General features: G+C 47.8%; 2 protein-coding genes and 1 long non-coding RNA gene across 8 annotated transcripts in view; 2 read left to right on the top strand and 1 right to left on the bottom strand.

The window, feature by feature from the left end:
- Positions 1 to 21,716, bottom strand: part of SUMF1 (sulfatase modifying factor 1) — a 127,173-nt gene that overhangs the window by 40,631 nt on the left and 64,826 nt on the right. The window lies entirely within an intron of this gene.
- LOC120582435 (histone-lysine N-methyltransferase SETMAR) lies at positions 1,051 to 10,091 on the top strand. Its single transcript, XM_039837959.1, has 3 exons — positions 1,051 to 1,395; positions 1,439 to 2,248; positions 8,657 to 10,091. Exons 2-3 carry the CDS (start codon positions 2,132 to 2,134, stop codon positions 9,443 to 9,445), a joined length of 906 nt encoding a protein of 301 aa, XP_039693893.1. The 5' UTR covers positions 1,051 to 1,395; positions 1,439 to 2,131; the 3' UTR covers positions 9,446 to 10,091.
- Positions 20,694 to 21,716, top strand: part of LOC120582436 (uncharacterized) — a 13,359-nt gene continuing 12,336 nt past the window's right edge. For both annotated transcript variants that reach the window (XR_005647567.1, XR_005647566.1), the window contains exon 1: positions 20,694 to 21,110. This is a non-coding gene — a long non-coding RNA (uncharacterized LOC120582436). The remainder of the gene's footprint in view (positions 21,111 to 21,716) is intronic.

The following is a 21,716-nucleotide window of genomic DNA, read 5'->3' as shown; positions in this document are numbered from 1 at the left end:
AAATGTTTGTTGTTTAAGCCCCCCAGCCTATGGTATTCAGTTGCAGCAGCTGAACTAAGACACTATTAATGACATGTAGGCCTTATTATAATTATCTGAGGAAATAATGATGAACTGTGAGTGTAAAGAGTTTCTCCCTCTAGGAAAACTAAGTGAAACATTCTGGAAAAACTTTAAAAAAAGGTAAGTCACTAAAATGTTTTGCTATTGAAGTACGTGTAAGAAACGTATAAAACACTTCGGGGGGCGGGGGGCAGAAAGGGGGGGCCCAGATCACAAACTTGGATGCCCTCACTACCTTCTGGGTGCTGCTCCACTTTAAAGACACCCAAACGAGCTCAGAGTGGGCATGATGTGGAATTCTAATCAGTAGACCCACACACGAAACAGCAACAACAAAACACCTTGGCCCCACATCAGAAGACTTGCAAATATACCAAAGTTATTGAAGTTAATACAAAATATTTTTCTCTGTCTCCTTCTTCCTGTCTCTTCTCATGTATAATTTTTATGATTTCAATAGGCCTTTGCCTTTGATTATGACAAAGAGTTGCAAGGGCTATGAGAAATGGCACACGCACGCACACGCGCACACGCGCACACACGCACGCACACAAAAGGCCAAGTAATGCTGTAGGAATCAGGGTCAGGAAAGGTACAGAGAAAGGGACACAAGCTGAGTGGACAGAGAGCACGGGAAAAAGGCACTGGAGACACAAGAGAAACGTGAACAAAGTCACAGAGGCCCAAGTGCCATGGCTTGTTAAGAAAATAGAACAAGGGGTTAAAAACAGAGACCAAGGAACCAGGTAGCGTCTGGATCTTCAAGGACCTTACAACGCGGCTACAGAAGATGGACTCTGAGAAAAACACGGAGCGAACACAGAATTTCGAACAGCGGGACAGTATAATTGGATGCGCATCCTCAGAAGATCGTTATAGAAGCAGCGGTAAGGTTGATCTGGGGTATGGAGACTGTTAGGGCTTTGAAAAAAAAAAAAAAAAATTACTTCGGGAGTCCAAGCAAAAAAAAAAGGGACACGAGCGCCTGGGACTAGGTAAGAAGAAATAGAAAACACTGTGAAGGTAGGATAAACAGGGTTGGGCGGAAATTCTTAGCCATGGAAGTCTAAAGAGCGGAGGGAGTACAGAGAAAGGCTTTGCTTTGCTGCTTTGGCGACTCTGGAGGTCGTGGACAAATTGTTCTCCCAGATTATGTTAAAGGACAAAAGGAAGATGTGCAGAATAAGTCAACCCAGGTCACCTGGGGCGCGAGGCGCCTGTGCAGAAGGCGGGGACGCCCACTGACTGGCTGGTCTGGGCCGCAGCAGGCCACCTACCAGGCCGCGGGGGTGGACGCTGTCCCTGATGAGCCCCGAGGAGGGTAATGGCCCGGTGCAGAAGCCAGAGTGACACCGCTGCCCGCGGGGACACTGAGGTGCAGAAGCCAGAGTGACACCGCTGCCCGCGGGGACACTGAGGCAGGGGACGGAAGGACACCAAGGCCAGTGTGAGGCGGGGACGCCCCAGGCCACGGCCCGAGACGCTTCCAGAAGGAGCAGCGGGACAGGGGAGGGGAGGAACTTTGGTGAAACCGACAGCATCCCACTGATTCGGCAATTTCGGGGACACGAGGGAGCGGGCGCCCCAGGAGGCCACCCTGCCACCTGAGCGCGAGCCCTGTCACGCGTCACCCGACCTGCCCCGAGTCCCGGATCTCCGGAAGCCCCGGTGCACGTCCCGCTCGGGTGAGAGCGCCCTCCACGCCCCCCACACCCCAACTTCTGAGCCCGCGGAAACCCGGACCATGACCTCGCCTCTGACCCCCTCCCGGAGACTCACGAAAATTCAAGCACTTCGTGTTGTGTCTCCAAAGCTTTGTCCGTACTTTACAAGGCTTTGTACTGTTTGTTGTGCATGTGGCTCAAAACAAAGGACGAGCCCGCCCAGAAAGTGGAGGAGACCTGAGGCCGGGGAGGACACGCGCGCACAGGCCCCTCGTGCGGGGATGGAAAGCCTGCGCCTCCCGTGAGCCAGCGGGGCCGCGGGACCACGACTCCCGGCATCCTCCGCGACGCTCCGGCGCGTCGGGCGGCAGGCGCTGCGGGGCCGAGCTCTGTAGCCCTGCGGGATGGCAACTCCTGGGGAGGAGTCTGAAGCCCCCACGGAGCAGCTGGACATCGCGTGCGGCCTGGAGAACTTGCCCGTGACTGCGTGGCCCCCGGGGGCGGCGCCAGAGCCCTTCCAGGTAGGGGACGGGGCCAGAGCCGATCCAGGTAGGGGGCGGGGCTCGGCCTCCGAGAGAGGCGTGGGGCGGGGCTTCACAGCCAGGAGCGCTGCGCGCGCAGCCACTGGGGTGGGGCCTGCGCCCTCCGAGTAGGGGGCGGGGCTCGACGGCCAGGAGCGCTGCGCGCGCAGCCAATGAGGGGGGGCCTGCGCCCTCCGAGTAGGGGGCGGGGTTATGTGGCCCCGCAGCTTCCCAGGTGCTCGCAGTTCTGTGGTTGATGGCAGGTGACCTCCAGACTCTTCTACCTGTTTTCTTACCCCTTCGCACAGGTATTTGTGGGCAAGAATAGCTCCTAAAAGCACAGGTTTCTGTCATTCTCATGTTAACCCTTCAGAATAACCTTAACCAGAGCATTCCTCTTTTCTGCCCATACGCCGGCAGTTCCCTGAAGGGCAAAACCAGAGGCTTCGTGAGGTCCCTTGGAAAGGCCTGAGAATCTGGCTTTTTGCCGTTACTTCCCCCAGAACTCGCAGAGAGATCTGGGGCAAATCCTTAACCTCTCAGGTCTCAGGTGTCTCATATGTAAGGTAAGTCATGGGGGCCTATTAACCCATCTCAGCCTAGCTAGTGTCATCGTTAAAAACGTGGCCCCTAGAGTCAGACTTAGCTGAATCTCCCTCATGCTGTAAGCGCTTGAGCAAATATAAACTAGCTTCGGGTAAGCCTTAGAGTTCTCCCGTATGCACTTAATAGTACCTCTCTCCCGGTTGCTTCGAAAATTACAAGTAAAATACAGTTCCTGGTTTGCTGAAAGAACTCAGTAGACGTTAACTACTGTTACTACCTCAAAGCCCTTCTCTACCTTTCTCACACCTCTGACCTTGGCCTGAATGTTGCCTAGGGAATAAGGAATGACCAAAGAAAAAAGGTGTTGGAGGGGATGGAGCACTGGACTTAGAGGTTGATGGCTTAACATCTTAGCCATTTCTCAGAGCCTGAGTTTCTTCATCTGCAAAATGCAGTTAAAATATATAGCCCTTGTCACATCGATTCTCAATATTGAACCCTGTCTGTTCTTCCTGCTTCCTAGGCTTGTTTGAGGAGCAAATAAAACATTAGACGCAATAGCAATTTTCAGAGTAGAGCAGGATGTTAATGTCAGAAGTGGTTATTTTTCCTCAAACCACCTTAGGTAATTTAAGCTTAACAATACAGTTGCCTAGCACCATATTAAACACTGATCCCTAAAATCTTATTCAAAACCAAACATTGCTGAATGCCTGGTCAAAAACACTGATATATGTTTTCTTTATTCAACAAATAATTGAGTGTCTGTAATGTGCCAGGCACCATCTTAAGCTAGGCACATAAAATTAAATGGTTGACAACACACAGTTCCTGCCCTTGAGCTTACAAGAGCAAATAGAAAGCACTTGATTGCTAATAAAAGGGGGGGGAGGGGAGGAAGCTTTGTGATAACCTTGCATTGATCCTTATACCTGCAATTGATGGGTGTAAAGGAAAATCCAGAGACAGACTCGATCCCACTGTGCTCAGCTGCCTGGCTGTGTGCACAGCTCTGGTGGAGTTAGAGTTGCAGAAAGAAGACACGATCCCTTCCTTCCTCAGGGAATTTATAGTCTCACCAAGAAGATAAAAAATGCTCAAAACACTTAAATGACAAGCCTCAAAGTCCTTGCAACTGCTTTGCTTCCACATATTCATGGAGCACAAAAACAAGTCTTATACAAGGTCAAAAGAGTTTGCTTGTCCCAAACCCTGCCTTCACGGGCATATGCACACATAAGAAATAAGGCATGAAAAATTCAAGTTAAAAATAACTTGGTGTCTAGTTAGCTTTTGGGTATTGTGTGAAAAGGCAAAAAAGAACATCCAAATGTTCAGACCGGAAGCAAGCATATCATAACGCCATCAATACTGAAACCTAAGTAGAAAAGAAACCATTGATTTTTCTTGAACTGAGAGTTGGACCTAGCCATTTTTCAGGTTTCTGAAACCAGCTTCAAACATCTTTGTTAAGATCTCAACTTGCCCTTGAAAAGAATTATCTGGCTCACAGTCTCCTAATAGCTGCTTGGAGCAAAAACAAACTCATGGGGCTAGAGGCCAAGTACAAAGATTCTTGTAGCTGGCGTTTCAAAACAACCAAAAAAGGAATGAGGATTTTCACAGCACTTGCTTAAAATTCAAAATCAAGGCCTAGATTTTAAGCCCACAATATTGTATGGTTTCATACTTCAGTTTCTGGAGCTTCATACAGAATGTAACTCAGAAATGTCAGACCTCCTATCGAAAGTTATCAAGAGCTGCAATCAAGCAATCAAAATTATTTCCTTGGTCACCTGCTCTGTGACCACTACTACGAATAGGCACCTGACCCCTCACCATACCACACTGCAGACCTCAGGACCATGCCTTTCCTTGAGACGAGTTTTGTTTAAAAGACATTTAGTACCAGTGGAGAGCCCTACAGTTTACGCCATTTAGATCCCAAAGTTCATGCCACTGCGTGCAGGCGTGGTGAAGGGGAGAGGAACTGAGTATGAGAACACCAGTGTGCTGTCTCCGGCTTCCATTTTGGCTTCTTGGGTGACCATGTTTATAAAAAACTTTTCTCTGAAGTTTTCTGTCAAAAGATATGCAGTTTCCACCCAGTTCTTCAAGGCTCTGGTTTCCAGCGCATCATTTCGCACTGAGCATTTTGCATTTATTCCCAAATCTCGCATAATCAATTCCATACCAGGAAAAAGTAAAGCTTATGTTATAACAATACCAAAAACGTGATAAAAATTTCATTCTCCGTGCCCTCTTTTGTATTTTCTTGAGTGGTTTTTCCTCTTACACACACATGCGTGTAATAGGCAGCAAGGCAACATTTGTTGATAACTGAAAGACGTCTTGGCTGAGTCAGCTCTTGGTTCTCCCCCATCAAGACGGACAAGTGATAGAGGGTAGAAATGTAATCAGATGGTTTCCTAGACATAATTTGGGTTTGACTGCATTTGAACCTGAGCAGTTTGACCCCAGAACCCACTGCTTCTTACCACCCTATTGGATAGCCCGTGTAAATCACACCGAACACGTACGTGCCAGCCACCAGAGGAAGCTGTGCACATGGATTCGCTCTATTTTTCCTTCACGGCACCCTGTGAGATAGAAAGGAAATGTTTGGAAGAATTGAAGGAAGCTACTATTTTAAAAGCATAAAGTGCCTGACATTGAGTAGTGTTATGTTACTTGAATTTCACGAGAACCCACCCAGATACAGGTATTATTTCTGTTTCATAGTTGCTAACCAAAGCTTAGCAAGTCCCTTGCCCTAAGTCACAAAGCTAGTAATATTCTGGTTCTGTGTACGTCTCCTTTAGGAGATTCTGTGTTCTGCATTAAGCAGTTCCCTGCTTGCCCGGGGCTCCAGACCACAGTCACAGTTTTCCTGTCCGGCCTCCTGCACAGTGTTCAGTGTCACCTCCCAATTCGAGTCCTCATTGTTCATTAGCCATTTATATCTTTCACTAAATTGCCCAGCCATTTCCTAGACCCATTATCAGCTTCCAGCCCGTGTGTACTAGTCAAGACTCATTTGTTTGCAAGAAACAGAAATGACACAGACTGACTTGAACCAAAAAGGGAAGGAACTGCCTCACGTAACGGCGAAGCCTGGACCCAAACTCGAACAGTGTCAGCTACATTGCTTTCCCCCAGCTCCCTGCTTCGCACCCCCGTGCCCCTTTCCTGGTTACACCCTTGGTAGCGGGTCTTACGTGTGTGGTAGAATTTGGGGATACCAGGTGAACGCTCCGCAGCAGAAAAAGAGTGCATCACCCTAATTGTTTCAGCAGAAGTCCCAGAATTGAATGTCGTTGGTCTGTCTTAGGTCCCGTGTCCATCTGTGAACCAAACACTGATGAAAAGAGCAAGTGTTGCTAAGGTTGGCCAGGTTTAGGTCCCTGCCCAACCCGGACCCCCATCCAAGGCAGAGACAAGGGTGGCAAGGGCTCCCCTGGGAGGAGTCAGGGTGCTGCTATCAGAAGCGAAGGGATGGATGCTGGGGAGGTAATAACCTGTCTTCTGAGGTCACATCCCCCAAGGGGGATCTCCTCGGCTTAGCGTAAGCACAGAAGCCGTCAGGGTACCCCACTTCTGGACGAGTTTGGTCCTGGGCTTTGTACCAGGAAAACAGGGTGCAGAATGTGGAGAGCCACAAATTAGGAGCATTGTAGCTCCCGTCAGTGACTCCCAATGTATAACACATTTAATAGTTTTCAGATACTCAAAATTTAACAGTTCACATGGCATATAAATATTTGAATAGAATGTCAGATCAGTGGCATCAGATTATTTCTGAAAAGACTAACTTTTCACAAATAGTTGGATACTTGAAAAGATGGATAATTACATAATCATGTTATATCAGACAATGGTTTTCAAAAGAATATTCTTTAGTATAGCCATTTTTCTAAGTCAGGTAAAATAACTCTCTGAAATGGTATTTTACTGACCTTTGAATGTGAAACGAAACATACGGAGATAAAATGATTGGTGATGATTATTGATATCAGGGTCAGTGATCACATCCATCAAGGGGAAAAAAAATACCCTCTTTAAACAGGAAGTTTATCCAGCAGTCTCTATTATCTTTTTATTCATTTATCTTACCTTTTTGTAAGCCTCATTAAATCCTTTTGGAACAAAGCAGGTGTGCTATTATGATTATAAAAAGCAACATATATTTGGTCTTTGTCCCAGTTTCTGGCACCGAGCCCCTCAAACTCTCAGAATTGCCTAAGTGCCGAGGCCTCAGTGTGACATAGGTAAGCGCCTAAGGATGGGGGCTGGTTGCCAGCAGAGGCAGCCATGTGATTGGAACTTTCTGCCCGACCCACTGCCATCTCCAGGGAGTGGAGAGGGGCTGAGGCTCAGTCAGTCACCAGTAGCCAGTGCTTTAATAATCCTGACTACGTAATGGAGCCTCCACACAAACCCGGAGGACAGGGAGCTTCCAGGCCGGGGAACGCGTGGAGGCACCCCTAGAGCAGGCGTGGGAGCTCCGTGCCCTTCCCCAGCACCTCTCTTCCATCCGGCTGTTCCTGAGTTACATACTTTATAATAAACCCGTAATCCAGTGAGTAAAATGTTTCTGAGTTCTGGGAGCCACTGAACCCAAGGAGGGGTTCTTGGGAACCTCGGATTTATAGGCAGTCTGTCAGAAATGCAGGTAACAACCTAGATTTCAACTGGTGCCTGAAGTGGGGGATGGACAGTCTTCTAGGACTGAATCTTTAACCTGTGGCATGTGATGTCATCTCCTGGCAGATGGTGTCAGAATTGAGTTGAATTGTGGGACACCCAGCTGGTGTCCAGAGCATTGCTTGTTGGAGGAGCAGGGACACCTCCACTCCCACCCCCATTGAAATTGGGTCCCAGGCCACTAACGGTGGCTATAAATGAACAAGCTGGGTCCCATGCAAGCAAGAATTAGTCTGTTCATAAAGAAATATTCTGGGCTCATGAGAGACGCTTAAATCTTCAGGGTTTCAAAATATCCTTCATTATGCCAGTGAAGAAATAACCAGACATCCACACTTCATAGAGATTATACAGACTTAGGGCTTTCTTTTTCTGTAACATTTTATAAATGTAAAATTTTGAGAAACTTTTTCCTATTACCCCTTTCTCATTTAATAAGAATAAGATTTCTTTACATGTATACAATACATCTGCAGTAAATTTAAGTATTAACAAGTATGTAACAAATACGATTTTTGGAATTCCATATATAATTTCATGGCCAAATGCCTTTCTTAACATTGTGAAGATTTAAATAAAACTACAAATAACATCTTTTTTAAAACATCAGGGTATTTAAGAATTTACGTAAGCTTCAAATAAGAAAATTACTTTTAAAAAACTCAATGGAAAGCTGTCTAACCCAGGCCATTTTTCATTGATTTATCATTTATGATTTTTCTTATCCCCACAAAAGATCTGAAGTGACTGACAATAAAAATACATGTATGCATTTTCATTATCAGATAAATGTAAAAGATCGAAAGCCAAGGATAAAACTTAACGGCATTCAAAAACTAAATCCAGCACTGATTTTTCTGACATCCATAGCTAAGAGGGAAACAAAACAGGTTCCAAAGCTTTCAATTTCTGATAGGAGAGAAAAAAATGTGTGTGTGTGTGTGAGAGAGAGAAAGAGAGGAGAGAGAATTTTCCTATTATCTCTATACTTAAAATGAAAGCACAGAATTTTAAATCCTAACATTAATCTTTTATATTGGAGACGCATGTTTTCAGGCCGTACTTTAACAGACTGTGTTGGGTCAGTTTTGCCCTATTTTTACATATGTTGGAAAAACAAGTATCGCAGACAAAAGTCGCCGCGTTTGTCTCCCGCAGTACACCCCCGAGCACGTGGCTGGCCCGGGAGCCGACGTCGACCCCACTCAGCTCACCGTCCCGGGGTGCGCGTGTCTGCACGAGCCCTGCCGCGCCGGCACCTGCCCCTGTCTCCGCCACGGGGACAGCTACGACGACGACGGCCGCCTCCGAGACGCGGGCTCGGCGGCCGGGTGCGCGCGGCCGGTCTTCGAGTGCAACGTGCTGTGCCGCTGCCCGGAGCGCTGCCGGAGCCGCGTGGTGCAGCGCGGCCTGCGCTGGCCGCTGCAGGTCTTCCGGACGGAGAGGAAGGGCTGGGGCGTGCGCGCCCTGGCGCGCGTGCCGCGCGGCCGCTTCGTCTGCCAGTACGCGGGCGAGGTCCTGGGCGGCCCCGAGGCGCGCGCCCGCGTCCGCGCCCAGACGGCCGGCGACGCCAACTACGTGCTCGCCGTGCGCGAGCGCGCGCGCGCCGGGCCGCTGCTGGAGACGTTCGTGGACCCCGCGCGCGTGGGCAACGTCGGGCGCTTCCTCAACCACTCCTGCGAGCCCAACCTGGTGATGGTTCCCGTGCGGGTCGACTCGATGGTTCCGAAGCTGGCGCTGTTCGCGGCCAGAGACATTTCGCCGGGAGAAGAGCTGTCCTACGACTACTCGGGAAGATTCCTCAATGGAACGGACAGTGACGCCGAAGACAGGCCGGACGACGGGACGCCGCGGAAACCCTGCTACTGTGGGGCGCGGTCGTGTGCCGCTTTCCTGCCTTACGACAGCTCTCTGTACCGCCCCGCAGAAGGGCCGGACGTCACCTAGGACGGGCCGTGCCGGGGGAACGCGCCCGGCCTCTCCTCCCCCGGCGGCAGGACAGGGTGACAAGGAAGCGTGCGTGTTGGCTCGGCCCTCTCTGCGTCCCCGCTTGCATACGGGTGACCCTCCGTGCAGTCCCCGCTCTGCCTTAGCCGCTGCCCGCACTGTAGCGGAGGCCAGTGGTCAGCTCGACCACAGGTTGTCCCCCTTCTATAATGGAATCTCAGAGTTTTGCTAAAAACTGGGCACTTTTTCTAGTTAGACGCGACATGTTCCAGCTAAGGTGACAGAAGCAAAACCGGTGTGTCCTTAAGTGGGGACATCCTGCCCTTACCCCCCTCCCTTCCTCTTGGCTGGAGCTCGAGCGTCCACCTTATACCCCGAGATCACTCTGGAAAAGGAAACCACACAGCACGTCAACGAAAGTGAAAGCAGCCTCGGTGCCTGGGCTGTGGACCACACCACCGGCCCCGATGTGACGCCTGGACATTTAGGTGAGAAACGGCCTCTCCCCCATTTATGCCACTGTAATTTCGATTTTTCTAGCACTAGCCCCGGACCTAAGCACAATGATCCAAGGAAACTGGCAGCTGCGTGCCTAGCTAGGCCTGCTTTCCAGGTTTATCAGTAATAAAGCTGAGAGTTCGATTTCTGCCTGACGCCTGCATCTTATTTCTCTTGTGTTTCTAAACACAAATCAAGGAGAAGGGCGTGATTATCACCTGCTAAAACCCTAATAACGACCAATAATGAAAAATATACCTGAGACAATGCTTTCCATGTGTATAACCAAAAGGCAAAAAAGGAAACGAACATTTTCACTGTACACTTGGCTCTACTCCAAAGCTTGTGAAGTCACGCTTCAAAACTTCAAGCAGCCTCATTTCTTCACATATTAATAATATGGAAATAAACCTGCCAATACCACAAAAGGGGATGGGAGTTTTTTAATTCCATCTATACTTCTGGAGGGACAAACATCTCTAACTTCCTTTTTTAAAGCAAGGATGTTGCAAAAACAAGGTACTTTTAGAGGTTTATTAGACATTTTGAAAGCTGAAGTAATTATTTGGGCCCCATACTCTCATATTTATATTTAATAAATTAGTTAATATCTCCCCGAGTACATTTAAACCGTACCATTAGGAGGCCTTGCAATTCCAAAGTTACATCAAGATCCATATTACATGTAACACTCTGCCCATGTGATATTAAGAGCTGTACGCTTCCTGAGTGAAACGCTGTGTGAATTATCTCTCAATAAAGTTGTTAAGTAATATGTCAGGAACGAAGTACTGACACACTAGAAGACGGACGAACCTTGGAAATATGATGCTCAGTGAAAGAAGCCAGACACCAAAGGCCACATATTCTGATTCTATTCATATGAAATGTCCACAATAAGCATTTCTATCTCTAAATAAATAAATCAGTGGTTGCCAGAGACGGGTGGGAGGGAGGTGTGGGAAGCGACTGCTGATGGGTCCAGGGCTGCTTTCTAGGGTGAGAATCCTAAAAGCTGCTTTCAAGGGGTGCGTTTTATGTTTGTGATTACATCTCCATAAAGCTTACCAGAAAAGAAGACGTGGTGCCTAGGAAACCGGTCACCTGGGACTCTGAACACTGCTCTCAGGAAGAACACCCTTTGGGTCCGAGGGAGATGCTTCGCCACTTTCCTATGTCCTCAAACAAAACACAGCTGTGCCTGAAGCTGGGACTGTGGCCGTGACCACGGCCGGAGGTGGACCTGGCTTTGCAGAAGTGCTGGGTTCAGTAAGAACAGAGATGAATATTCAACATGTCAGACCTTCAGCCCAGAGCATAAATGCCTGAATGACGAAGCACAGGTTCCTTGCAGTGCTGAGTGTCAGCTTCCTTGCTCCCCTTTCTGTGCTTTTGTTTTTCCAGAGGTCCTCACGGGTAGCACAGTATTCGTGACAGTTACACGTGGAGACACAAATATTTTGCCACATTAAGCAATTCACATTACTTTCCAGTTTGCAGATGTGTGGATCGAGAAGTCTGATGTTGATTCTTCATGATGTTCACATCGTTCGTCTCATGACGTATTTAACAGTTACGATGACAGTACACGTGATGGTCATGTATGTGATGAAACTGTCTTTCCATATCATTCGATGTAATCTCATAGTAATGTTTGAACAGGATAAGTAAATTTCGTGATTTATTTTAAACTCTGTCTCAGCAGAGTAAAGCTTTCTCAAAGTGAAATCAGCTACACTGACTTGAGAGATGTTCTCACAGGGTATCATCGTCAGGAGAGCACCAACTATGTGAAATTTTGTTTATAACAGCGCAATTTATGATTAAGAAAACTAGATATCTTTTGGAATATCTAATAATTTAGGAACCAGATAGGTCATTATTTTGTTATCCATCCAAGCACTGCCAACTCAGTTGGACACCCAGGCATGAGCAACAATGAGGAAATTTAGTCATATTTTATATTTTGCCAACTTTCAGTCATTTAAAAACCATAACTTTATATGTTTTCCATTCTCGTAGTTATGAAGATATTTTGTCAAAGTAGGACAATAACGATATGCAACCTTTAAATATTTCTCCAGACTGCCTGTGGCTGTCCCACAAGCTGTCCTGTCCTGGATGCAATGAGGGACGGAAGAACCAACTTGCCTGGCAAGGCAGTTGTGAGCCTCACACAAGATAATGGATCGATACAGGCTACACGTACTCTCTCAGTGCAGTTGTCATTAAGTGCCATCGTGCCTCACCTAACAGAACATGTAGCACGTTGTCCTAGAAGCGGCCTGCCTCTGGCTTCATCAGATTGAATCTAACGGTAGGTCCTTCCTGGTGGAGGCCGGCTAATTATTTAAGTAGCAGGATGGCAGGATGGCAGGATGGCAGGATGGCAGGTTTACCAGCAGACCCTGAAGGACGTCCGTGGTGTCCCCGGTTCCTCACGACTCTTTGGGGTTTCTCTGGGATGATAAACGCCTCCGCTATTTGTGTATCATTTTTGCATTATTGGCAATGCTGTCTGCCTCGCCCAAAGCTACAAGTCATCCATGACCCGTCGTCCTCTTCCCCAAGACAATCATCACCGAGGCCTGTAAGTTCCGTCTACACCTCTCCTATTTGCTGTCTTATTCACGTTATCGTTCTGTGCCCTGCCGCAGCCTCCCTGCCTCCAGCCTCGCCGTCCCCACAGCGCGCCCTCCACCTTTAAGCCCCGCAGTGACTTCTCGTCACTTCGAGGATGGAGCCCAAACTTCCTAGCATGACCGGAAGGCCCCTGCCTACTCTCCACCTCATCCTTCACTCCTTTATCTTTCTGAGGTCCTCCCGGAAAACCCACGCTCCCGCTCAGCCCCGGCCTTGACCATGGTCTGGAAGAAGCTGAGCAGGCAGGGTGCCTTCGGAGAGCGTTAGCAGGGGTGCGTGCGCGTGTGGTTGTGCTTTACCTTGCTCCCACCTCTGCCTCTCGCAGAACCCTGGACTGCCTTCATCCGGATGTCTCTCCTGGGCGCGGCTGCGTTTCTTACACTCACCACGCTTGTTTGCGTGGCACCTGGGCAGCTACGAAAACAAGAGCCAGCCATACGTCCTGTTACCCTGTCTCTCCTGCCTTCCTTCCATCCCTTCTTCTGTCTGCTGCCAGCGGGCTCTGCGCCACTTCCATCAGCCTGCGGTCCCCTGTCGCTCATCCTCCTCCAAGCCACCGGCCCAGCTTGTCCTCAGTGCCACATCCCCATGGTTGAACTGGGACAATACCAATGTCTAGATCTCCGGGACGCTCATCCCTGCCATGCAGCACTTTGCTAACTTGTTATCCTCAGGTCCAGACACAGTCGATGCTCCCCGCTTGTGAGGTCAGCCACTTACAAAGCACTGACGCCACTAAATCCGTCCCACGCGTCCGTGGCCTCTGCTCGCCACGGCCCCTCTGACCAGCCCACACCCCGCCGTCCCTCCACCCCTTGACCACCTCTGTCTTCTTTCCCGAACCTGCCACCACCGCGAAGTGCTTGAGCATAGTAGGTGGACACAGACAGTGCTTTGAACAAATCTAAGACCTAGGCCACTCTTATCTGAACGAAACTGAACCCCCTCCATTAGAGCCTCCACTTGCGCTCAAGGACTCTTACAAAGTGGGTCTGTTTGACTTTGGAAGTGTTTGCTTGCGTCCCGATCTGTTTCTCCTGTCTTTCCCGTCTCCTGAAAATAACCCCTGGCCCCTTTCTTCCCCAGCAGCGGCCCCACCTCCTCCCCCTCACCCCAGACTCACTGGAGCACACGGTGGGAACCGGGCCCAGCTCAGTCACTCATCCTCCACCTTCTGCCGACACCAGCTCTCCCACAACCCCCACCTGCCACGCGGAAATTGGTCCCAAATTTTTATCCAGTTTAAAACAATTTTAGCTACTAAATTTTGACTTTTTTCCGAGTAAGAGTATTTTACAATAAACTAATATTTACTATCACCATCCGTTCAGAAAGAAAAGGCATTCTAACATGAGTGGGGGGGGTCACATAGGCACTTACAATCTCTCAGCAGTTCCTAAGACGACGTCGGGGTAGCCTTATGAACGACATGACACCCGGTCCACACATTTCTTTGCAAAGACCAGCACTTGAGAAGTAGCTCTGCTTGGACCACCCGGGCACCACAATGGCTCTGTTCTTCATGCATTCATTTATTCACTTCATTCATGCATTCACTCATAAACATGTCAAGCATCGAGCACGTGCTAGGTGGTACGAGGATGATTCTTCGACCTCGTGATTCATTCGGCGAATGTTTCTGAGCACCTGCTGTGCTGCATTCTGAAGAGACTGAGACCAAAAGCTAAATCTCCATCACGCCACACGGCTACCATTTCTTTCTCGTGGGGAGAATATCTAAGATCTACTCTCGGCGGCTTGCTGGCTGTGATCACAATGCTGTGCATGAAGTCCTCGGAACTTACTTTTGAGATTCAGGAGTCTCTTTCTCGTCCTGCTATGAATGAATATATACAGTTTTTCTTCTCTTTCTTCATTATGATACCAGATAAAAAAATTTTTTTTTTTAATTTCAGAAAATCAGGGCTACAAGCAAGGTAGACTTTTCTACACCTGTCATTTGAAACAGTTTAAGGCATAACAAACATTATTAGACATTCCTTACTGGACAGAGATCAAATGGGTTCACTAACTTTTTAAAAATTTCCCTTAAAAATATTCTATTTCTTTACCAATACACCTATCCTGTGGCTGGTTACACGCCTTGTCCACCTCCCCCAGCAGCAACACGGGTGACAGCAATGTGCTTCACCTTTTCGAAACTAAGATATTCCATGTGAATTCTCTACTTGCCGTTTCAGCATATTCACTTATAAACAGTACCACTCTGAGGACATAAAAGGCAATAAGTAATGATTTATCCCCTAGCACAAAGCCAACTTAATTGTAAGAGCCTTGGACATGAAAGTTCCAAAGCTCCAAGCTCATAATGCAAAACCCACAGATTCCAATAAAGAAAGCACGTGCCAAGGGAACCAAAGGCCACATGCCATGGAAAAGCTGGCAGGCGGACTTCAGGTCCTCAATTTCAATAGCTGCTGAAAGCTCTGGTCACTCAGCCAACAGTTATCACGCGCTCGCTACACGCCAGCTCTCGCTTAGGTGTTTCGGCACTTTGGGAGGCTTTCTGAGTTGCCGTTTCAAGGTACAACGAGGCAAAGGCTACTTGTTGCTGGCTCGCTGCTCCTCCGGGTTTGCTTCGCCCAGGGTCCCCGGCCACAGGATCCCTGAGCGAAAGGGTCCCTCGAAACTGTGAGACGAGGGTCCCCACGAACAGCTCTATGTCAACGGAAGCACGCGCGTTTTTTCGGTCTTGCCGTCTCCCTTACTGGTTTTGTCATTCCAGAAGGGAGTCCGGAAATCGATCCCACAGCAGAGGCAGCACCCGTTTCCAGTAACGGGGACACCAGGACGGACACACGGGTCACCCCCAGGAGCAACCTGCCACCTGCAGTCTCCAGGCAGAACTGTCCTGACGACCCTCCCCTCCTTTCCTTGCGAGAGCTCAAAGCATTCACGCCCTTGCTTTAGAGAGGATGCGACTCAAGCTCCCACGGGGCGGGGACCCCAGTGCTCAGGGGACTTTGAAAAGCATCGAATCCCGGGCCTCGTTTTAGCCCAATTCACCCAGTCTTCTGGGCGGGGGGCTAAGGACAGAGAATTTCAGACAACCTCCCCTAAGTTTTTCCAACACGACAAGCCAGGAATGGCCCAGGAACCATCTCTGAGGTCACAGGGTGGAGCAGGGAGATGAAGGGAGGAGGCTGACGAGACTAGGTAACACGTAAGGTCCCTGAATTTCAGACAGTGATTTTTAATGATCAGGGGCACGTGAGGTCAGAAGCATCCCTAACAAACCCACACGAAGGAAAGGTCAGAATTATTAGCTCAGACGGGCTCCGGAGCTTCGGCCACAAGGAGAAAAACAATATGGTCATTACAGGCAGTTAAGAGGTCATTGTGGATTGTGGGCAGGGGCGGGGGTGGAAACAACTTACTCCTGAGGACAAATTCATTAACAGTGGATCACTTGTGCAGACTGGATTTGCAATCAAGATTGGACTCATCGGCTTACCCCGAGCTGGTACTTTAGCCGCGGAGGGCTGAGAATACTCGGGCCAGAGGACGACCCGAGTTTGATTTCATTCACTTCCCCTGACAAATATTCACGTCCTGCATAAGTTCCCCTATGCAGAGCGACCTTGGCTGTTCTCAGATTCATTTTAGGATTAAAAAAAAGCATTAAAGAGCTGCAGAGTCACTGTACATGGGAATGTAAATTGGTACAGCCTTTTTGGAGGGCTGTCAACATCCACCCCAAATGAAAGTAACCATATGCTTTGAAACAGGAGTTAGATTCTCAGGAATTTATCCTACAGAAATATCTGCACTAACTGGCAAAGATGTAAGGAGGTACAAATAGGTTTATTGGAACATTATTTTTTTAATGAGTGGACATTCAATATTGTTTTATATTAGTTTCAGGTGTACGGCACGGTGGTTAGACATTTCGATAACTTATGATGTGATGCCCCCAATTAGTCTAGTCCCCACCTGGCACTATACATACTTGTTACATTATTATTGAGTATATTCCCTATGCTACATTTTTTAACGATAAAAACTGAAAATCACCTGAATGTTGTTCCTCCGACGTTGCCCCGCTAGGTCCCTTAGGCCAGCTTCGCTCTTTGAAATCCTTCTTTCTTTTTGCTGCTCGGTTTGGGGAGCTCCGCTGACCTGAGTCCACGATCACTCATCCTTTCATGCGCATCATCTAGTCTGCTGTTAAACCTCCGTGCGTTTTTCAGTTCAGTTATTGCGTGCGTCAGCACCGTGACTTCTGTTTGGTACATCACTATAATTCCTACCTCTTTGTTGAAGTTCTCATTGTGTTCATCCATTTATCTCAAGTTTGGGGAGCCTCTTTACGGCCGTTGCTTTGAACTCTATCAGGTGAATTACGCATCTCCATTTCATTACATTTATTTCCTATTTTGTTTGAAACATGCTGCTCCCCTTCCCCATTTTGCTTGACTCTGTGTTTGTTTCTGTTGGCTGCCTCGCACAGTCTTTCAGGCTGATTGGAAGCTAGCCCCTCAAGCAGCAGCTTTTAGAGTATGCAGATACACGCAGCCCCACGGAACCACAACCATAAATCCTGCTGGTCTCCAGACTGGGCAATCTGGGGTGTCTCCTGTGCAACAGCTGCAAAACTTGGGGTTCCAGATGAATGCATGAGGACCTTAATGGAAGGTACCAGCAAGATGTTGTAAGGACAGGGGAGAGCCAGCTTTTGGGGGCTGCTAATTCAGTTGTTTAAAAAGAATGAGAGCTGTATAGTATTTTCATGAGGTGTACAAAATATATTAAATGAATAGCCTTAATAGTATGATTCTATTTAGTTTTATACAAACCAAATGTGAATTGTATATATTGTGTATGACTTGCATATGTGTATATGTGTATATTTATACCTAATCTGTAGTCAGTATATATCAATACACACGTTTGTAAATGCATGGAAACGTCTGGAAAGATACACTAAGTGCTAATGGCGGTTACCTGCTGGCAAAGATTTGGGAGATGATCAGAACTCACAGAATGAAGGGCCTCTAAGGATACTCTGCATACTTTTTAGAGTTTCTAATCTTACCTTACGCATTTTATTGTTCTTACAACTAAAAAATAAAGGTTTTTCTAATGATACTTATTAATAAAGGCAGAAGTTCAGAAAATAATCAGCATAAAAAGATGAGAGATCATTCTAGAGCCTTCCCCCCCTTCTGCAGGTCATGATCTCCACTCCTGCCTTCTCTCTAAAAAGTCGGAGATCAGAACTGAGAAGTACTTTAGAAAAAAAATATTTTTCCTATAGAATAAATGTTTGTACCCTCTTTTTTGTCCCCCTCCCCCAGCCTTCCAAATCCACAGGACCACTAAATGAAAGGTTCTCCAACTCAAGATATTACTTGTACAAAAACAGCAAAAACCACGAACAATGTGGCCACTAGATGGGGACCATAACGCACAAAAGCATTCTGGACTGCCACTTCACAGAAAAGCATTGCCACAGATGCAGGCCAAGGCCTGGCACCAAGGGCCTGTCCAGAGCTAACAGCCCACAGCAATAATCGGTGCGATTCAGCCTTTGGCTTGCCTAATGTGTCCTGAAGCAAAAGGTCTCATTAATTAATTTAAAATGACAAATGTGAATACGGTTCCCATATTTGTGCGGTGTATTTCCCCCAACCGAAATGAGTATTCACAAATATTCTGGAACAGAGGCGAACGTCGAGCTGGAAGCCTCCTTGAAGCTGCGTCTGAACAGACTGTGCCCAGTTTTCAGCCGAGCGGCAGAGTCAGGCGTGGAGACTGAGAACTGTGGCCTGGTCTCACGAACGGGACTTAATCTTATCGAGGAAGTCCTCCCGCACGCTCCTCCAGAATGCTATTTAATAAGCACGGTGCAGGACACTGTTTTCTTTCATTCTTCACACGTGACCTCAGTCAACTGTCTTTATCAGCTGTATTCTCTTCACGGAATTGAGCCTCGTACAAATGAGCTGATAATGCACCTTTTGATCATTCTTTCCGGGGGGTGAATGTTTCCAATACGCCCAGGCTTTTCCTACCACACCCCTAAACATATATATATATATATACATATATATGTGTATATATATAACATATATATATATGTATATATATATGTTATATATATGTGTATATATATGTATGTGTATATATATATATGTTATATATATATACATACTTCTTTATGAACACGTGATCACTGTGTAGAAAGAAGTGGGAGGAGAGGGCGTGATGAAAGCACGTCTTTTGAAGAGGTTAAGAACATCCGAGTCTTAACCTTAGATTCTCATTGCCACACTGAGAATGACTATTGCATCGACCTTCGGTTTGGCATGGACGTAAAGCAGGTCGAAGGTTTGCACGCAGATCACCCCATACTATGTTTACCCTCCGGCCTCGACCCGACCTGTTCCAGAAGTATTTCCACTTAATATGCAAAGTCTGAAGAACAAATCGGTTCAGTAACTTGCCCAGAGTCACAAGACCAGCAAGCGGCAGGACAAGAATGTAAACCTAGACGGTCTGGCCCGGAGTCCGTGCTCTCAGCCACTAGTCCATCGCCCCTCCTCGCTCTTTGCCTTTTTTCCCCTTGAGGTGACCTCCCAGTAATCACCTCTTTTCAATCCACTCCTCCCCACCCCAAACTCACAAGCGACAGATTTAAGGGTACGGTGGCGAGAACGGAAGTCACGAAAAGAGCGAGTCCCGGTCCTGCCTCCTCGGCCGTGTCACCTGGGCACCCTGTAAACACTCTGAGTCCCAGTTTTCTAAGAGAAGAGGTGGATCCCTCCCAATGGAAAAATCAAGACAGAATCCGCCGAGCAGAAGGGAGCTGCTTCATGACAGCGACACTTAGACCTTCCTCACCGGCTTTATACCACCACCACCACCTGCGGGGGCCGACGCTAGTGACATGCAGGGTCCAGCTCCACGTCACCTCCAGCACAGGCGGCGACAGCGGGGGTTCTTACCCTACACATGCCTCATACTGTGAAGTCCTTCTGGGGACTCTTTCTATATCAAAGTGATTCCAGCTACAGCGACTGAAGAGATTCCAAGGGCACCCTTCCATGTCACTTAACAGTAAATAGATCAAGTTGTATCTGGCAGTGTCAGGAGCAGAGAAAACTGCGGACTTCAAAAAAGCAACCACAAAGGGCCCTTCCTCACAAGCTCCAAACCAAACGCAGGGGACCCTTTTATCGGCGCCACCTGACGAGGGGCTTATCTCTCTTCCCTGCCGGTCTGTGAGCTGGTTTCACTTTCCCGTGAGTGTTGATCAGAGCTTCTAATGTCACTCTGATGAGACGCCAAACCGACCTGTTGGAAGAGTCGCTCTGATTAGTCTTCCATTTCCCCAGCAAAGAAAACAAGGAGTTTGTCAAACATGGCCCAGGCCCAGGCGCCCGAGAGCCACCCCATCTGACCTTCGGTTACTGGGACAGGGAATGGCCTTCCTGCCTGACGACTGTGACTAATTCGATTCCACAGGCCCAGCCAGCCTGCTCGCACTGATGGCTTTGGGGTCAATTACCATTTGGGGGCAGATTAGACTCTGATCTGAAGCTGAAAAACTCCACCGCTGCCACTAATCCCCCGAACTTCCCAATCCTAAATAGGGCAGATTTCAGAAAGGAGCATCTCTCCTTTCACAATCTACCTGAATATGGTCTGTAATGGTTTGGCTTAATCAAAACATTAATTGAACTCTGGCTCTAATGTTCTCAACACAAGAGTCAGAGGTAGGCAGGGGACCTGGCCAGCTGCCTTGGTTCCATCCAGGCCTCTGGGAGCCAGGAATATCCATGGGGCTTTAAGCATTTGAAACAGCAATGGCCAACTTTCCGTAATAGCACAGCGGACTCTGGCAAACCTACAAAAGCAAGGCCTGCTCTGCGGTAGTTTTTACTGCAGAAAATTAAGTTTTAATAGATGAAATGAAACCAATAGTCAAGAAACTGACCTCTGCTGTTTTCTAATATTAATCTGGGTAATAAGTGACAAAGTTAATGAAAATGGACTGTCGGTGGGGGGCAGGGGAGGTAGATGGGGTAAAGGGGGTCAAACCCGCGGTGACAGAAAGAGGTGAACACACAGTGTAAATATATTTATGCCTTACTGTTAAAGTGTTCAGCTGAAACTTATTGGATTTCATTAACCAGTGTCACCACAAAAAAAATTAATTAAAAAAAAAATGGACTGCCAATGGCGCCACTGAGATCAGCAGTGGCTGTTAAATGACTTTGAGGCTGGGGGTGTCGAGGGCATCCCCCGGGAAACCACCACCCTTCCTCACACTCGGACCCTCACTGGTACGTTACTAACTTGATTAGTCATTTTTTTCCAACAGAAACATGAGGTTTTGTTCCATGAAATGAGTCGACTTTTCAGAATGGAGGCTGAACGCAGCACCCCACAGGCCGAACCTGACTGCAGAATGATTTATCAGCTCTTCGCAGTGTTTGGTTTTTAAATCGTCATCGGATGCCAACAAGGAAAACTCAGAAGCCTTCACACGCAAATGCAGGTATCTTGGAAACGGGGTGAGCGGGCGGCTCTGGGCCCGGTTCTGTGTGGCCGCCGGGGACCCGGCAGGCAGTGGCAGTCCTGTGCAGTGAGCACTGCTCCCGTGTCCTCCTACGAGTAGCCGCAGGTTCACCTGTTCATGAGACAGACTGCCCCTGGGAAGGTCAGCATTTGCTGGAAGGAAGGAGGAAGAAATGCGTGCAAAATACCATTTGATAGGAAAAAAAAAAAAGGAAACCACAAGCCTCTTGTATAAACTCTCTGAAGTCTCGAAACAGAAAACATTGTATTTCCATGTTTGGTTTGGTTTTGTTTTCAAAATACTCTTTTCACTAAGTCAACGATGGATTCGTACCACAGGCGACAATTCTACGTGCCGCTGGAACACGTGATCTGTTTTCAAAAGGTGATCAGCAAGAGGACCAGGATTCTGAGGTTCTCGTGGAAGAAAGGCCCACTGCCTTATTTTATGTCGACTAGAGAACTCTCGGTAAAGATAGTCGGTGGAAACGGACTTTACCAAGACACCGGTTTGGAGCCATTACCCCACCGCACCGCAGCCCAGAAAAACACCTACTAAAATAAACAGCACCTTCCATTTCTTATT

The sequence above is a fragment of the Pteropus medius genome, unplaced genomic scaffold (assembly GCF_902729225.1).
Source record: "Pteropus medius unplaced genomic scaffold, Ma_sr-lr_union100, whole genome shotgun sequence".
Classification (NCBI taxonomy): Eukaryota; Metazoa; Chordata; class Mammalia; order Chiroptera; family Pteropodidae; genus Pteropus; species Pteropus medius.
The sequence above is the reverse complement of the archived record's forward strand: the minus strand, read 5'-3'. Positions and strand labels throughout refer to the sequence as shown.

Coding starts and splice junctions, on each gene's coding strand:
- LOC120582435 (XM_039837959.1), top strand. CDS start 2,132: ATGGCAACTCCTGGGGAGGAGTCTGAAGCCCCCACGGAGCAGCTGGAC. Junction 2,249..8,656: donor CGGCGCCAGAGCCCTTCCAG/GTAGGGGACGGG, acceptor TGTCTCCCGCAG/TACACCCCCGAGCACGTGGC.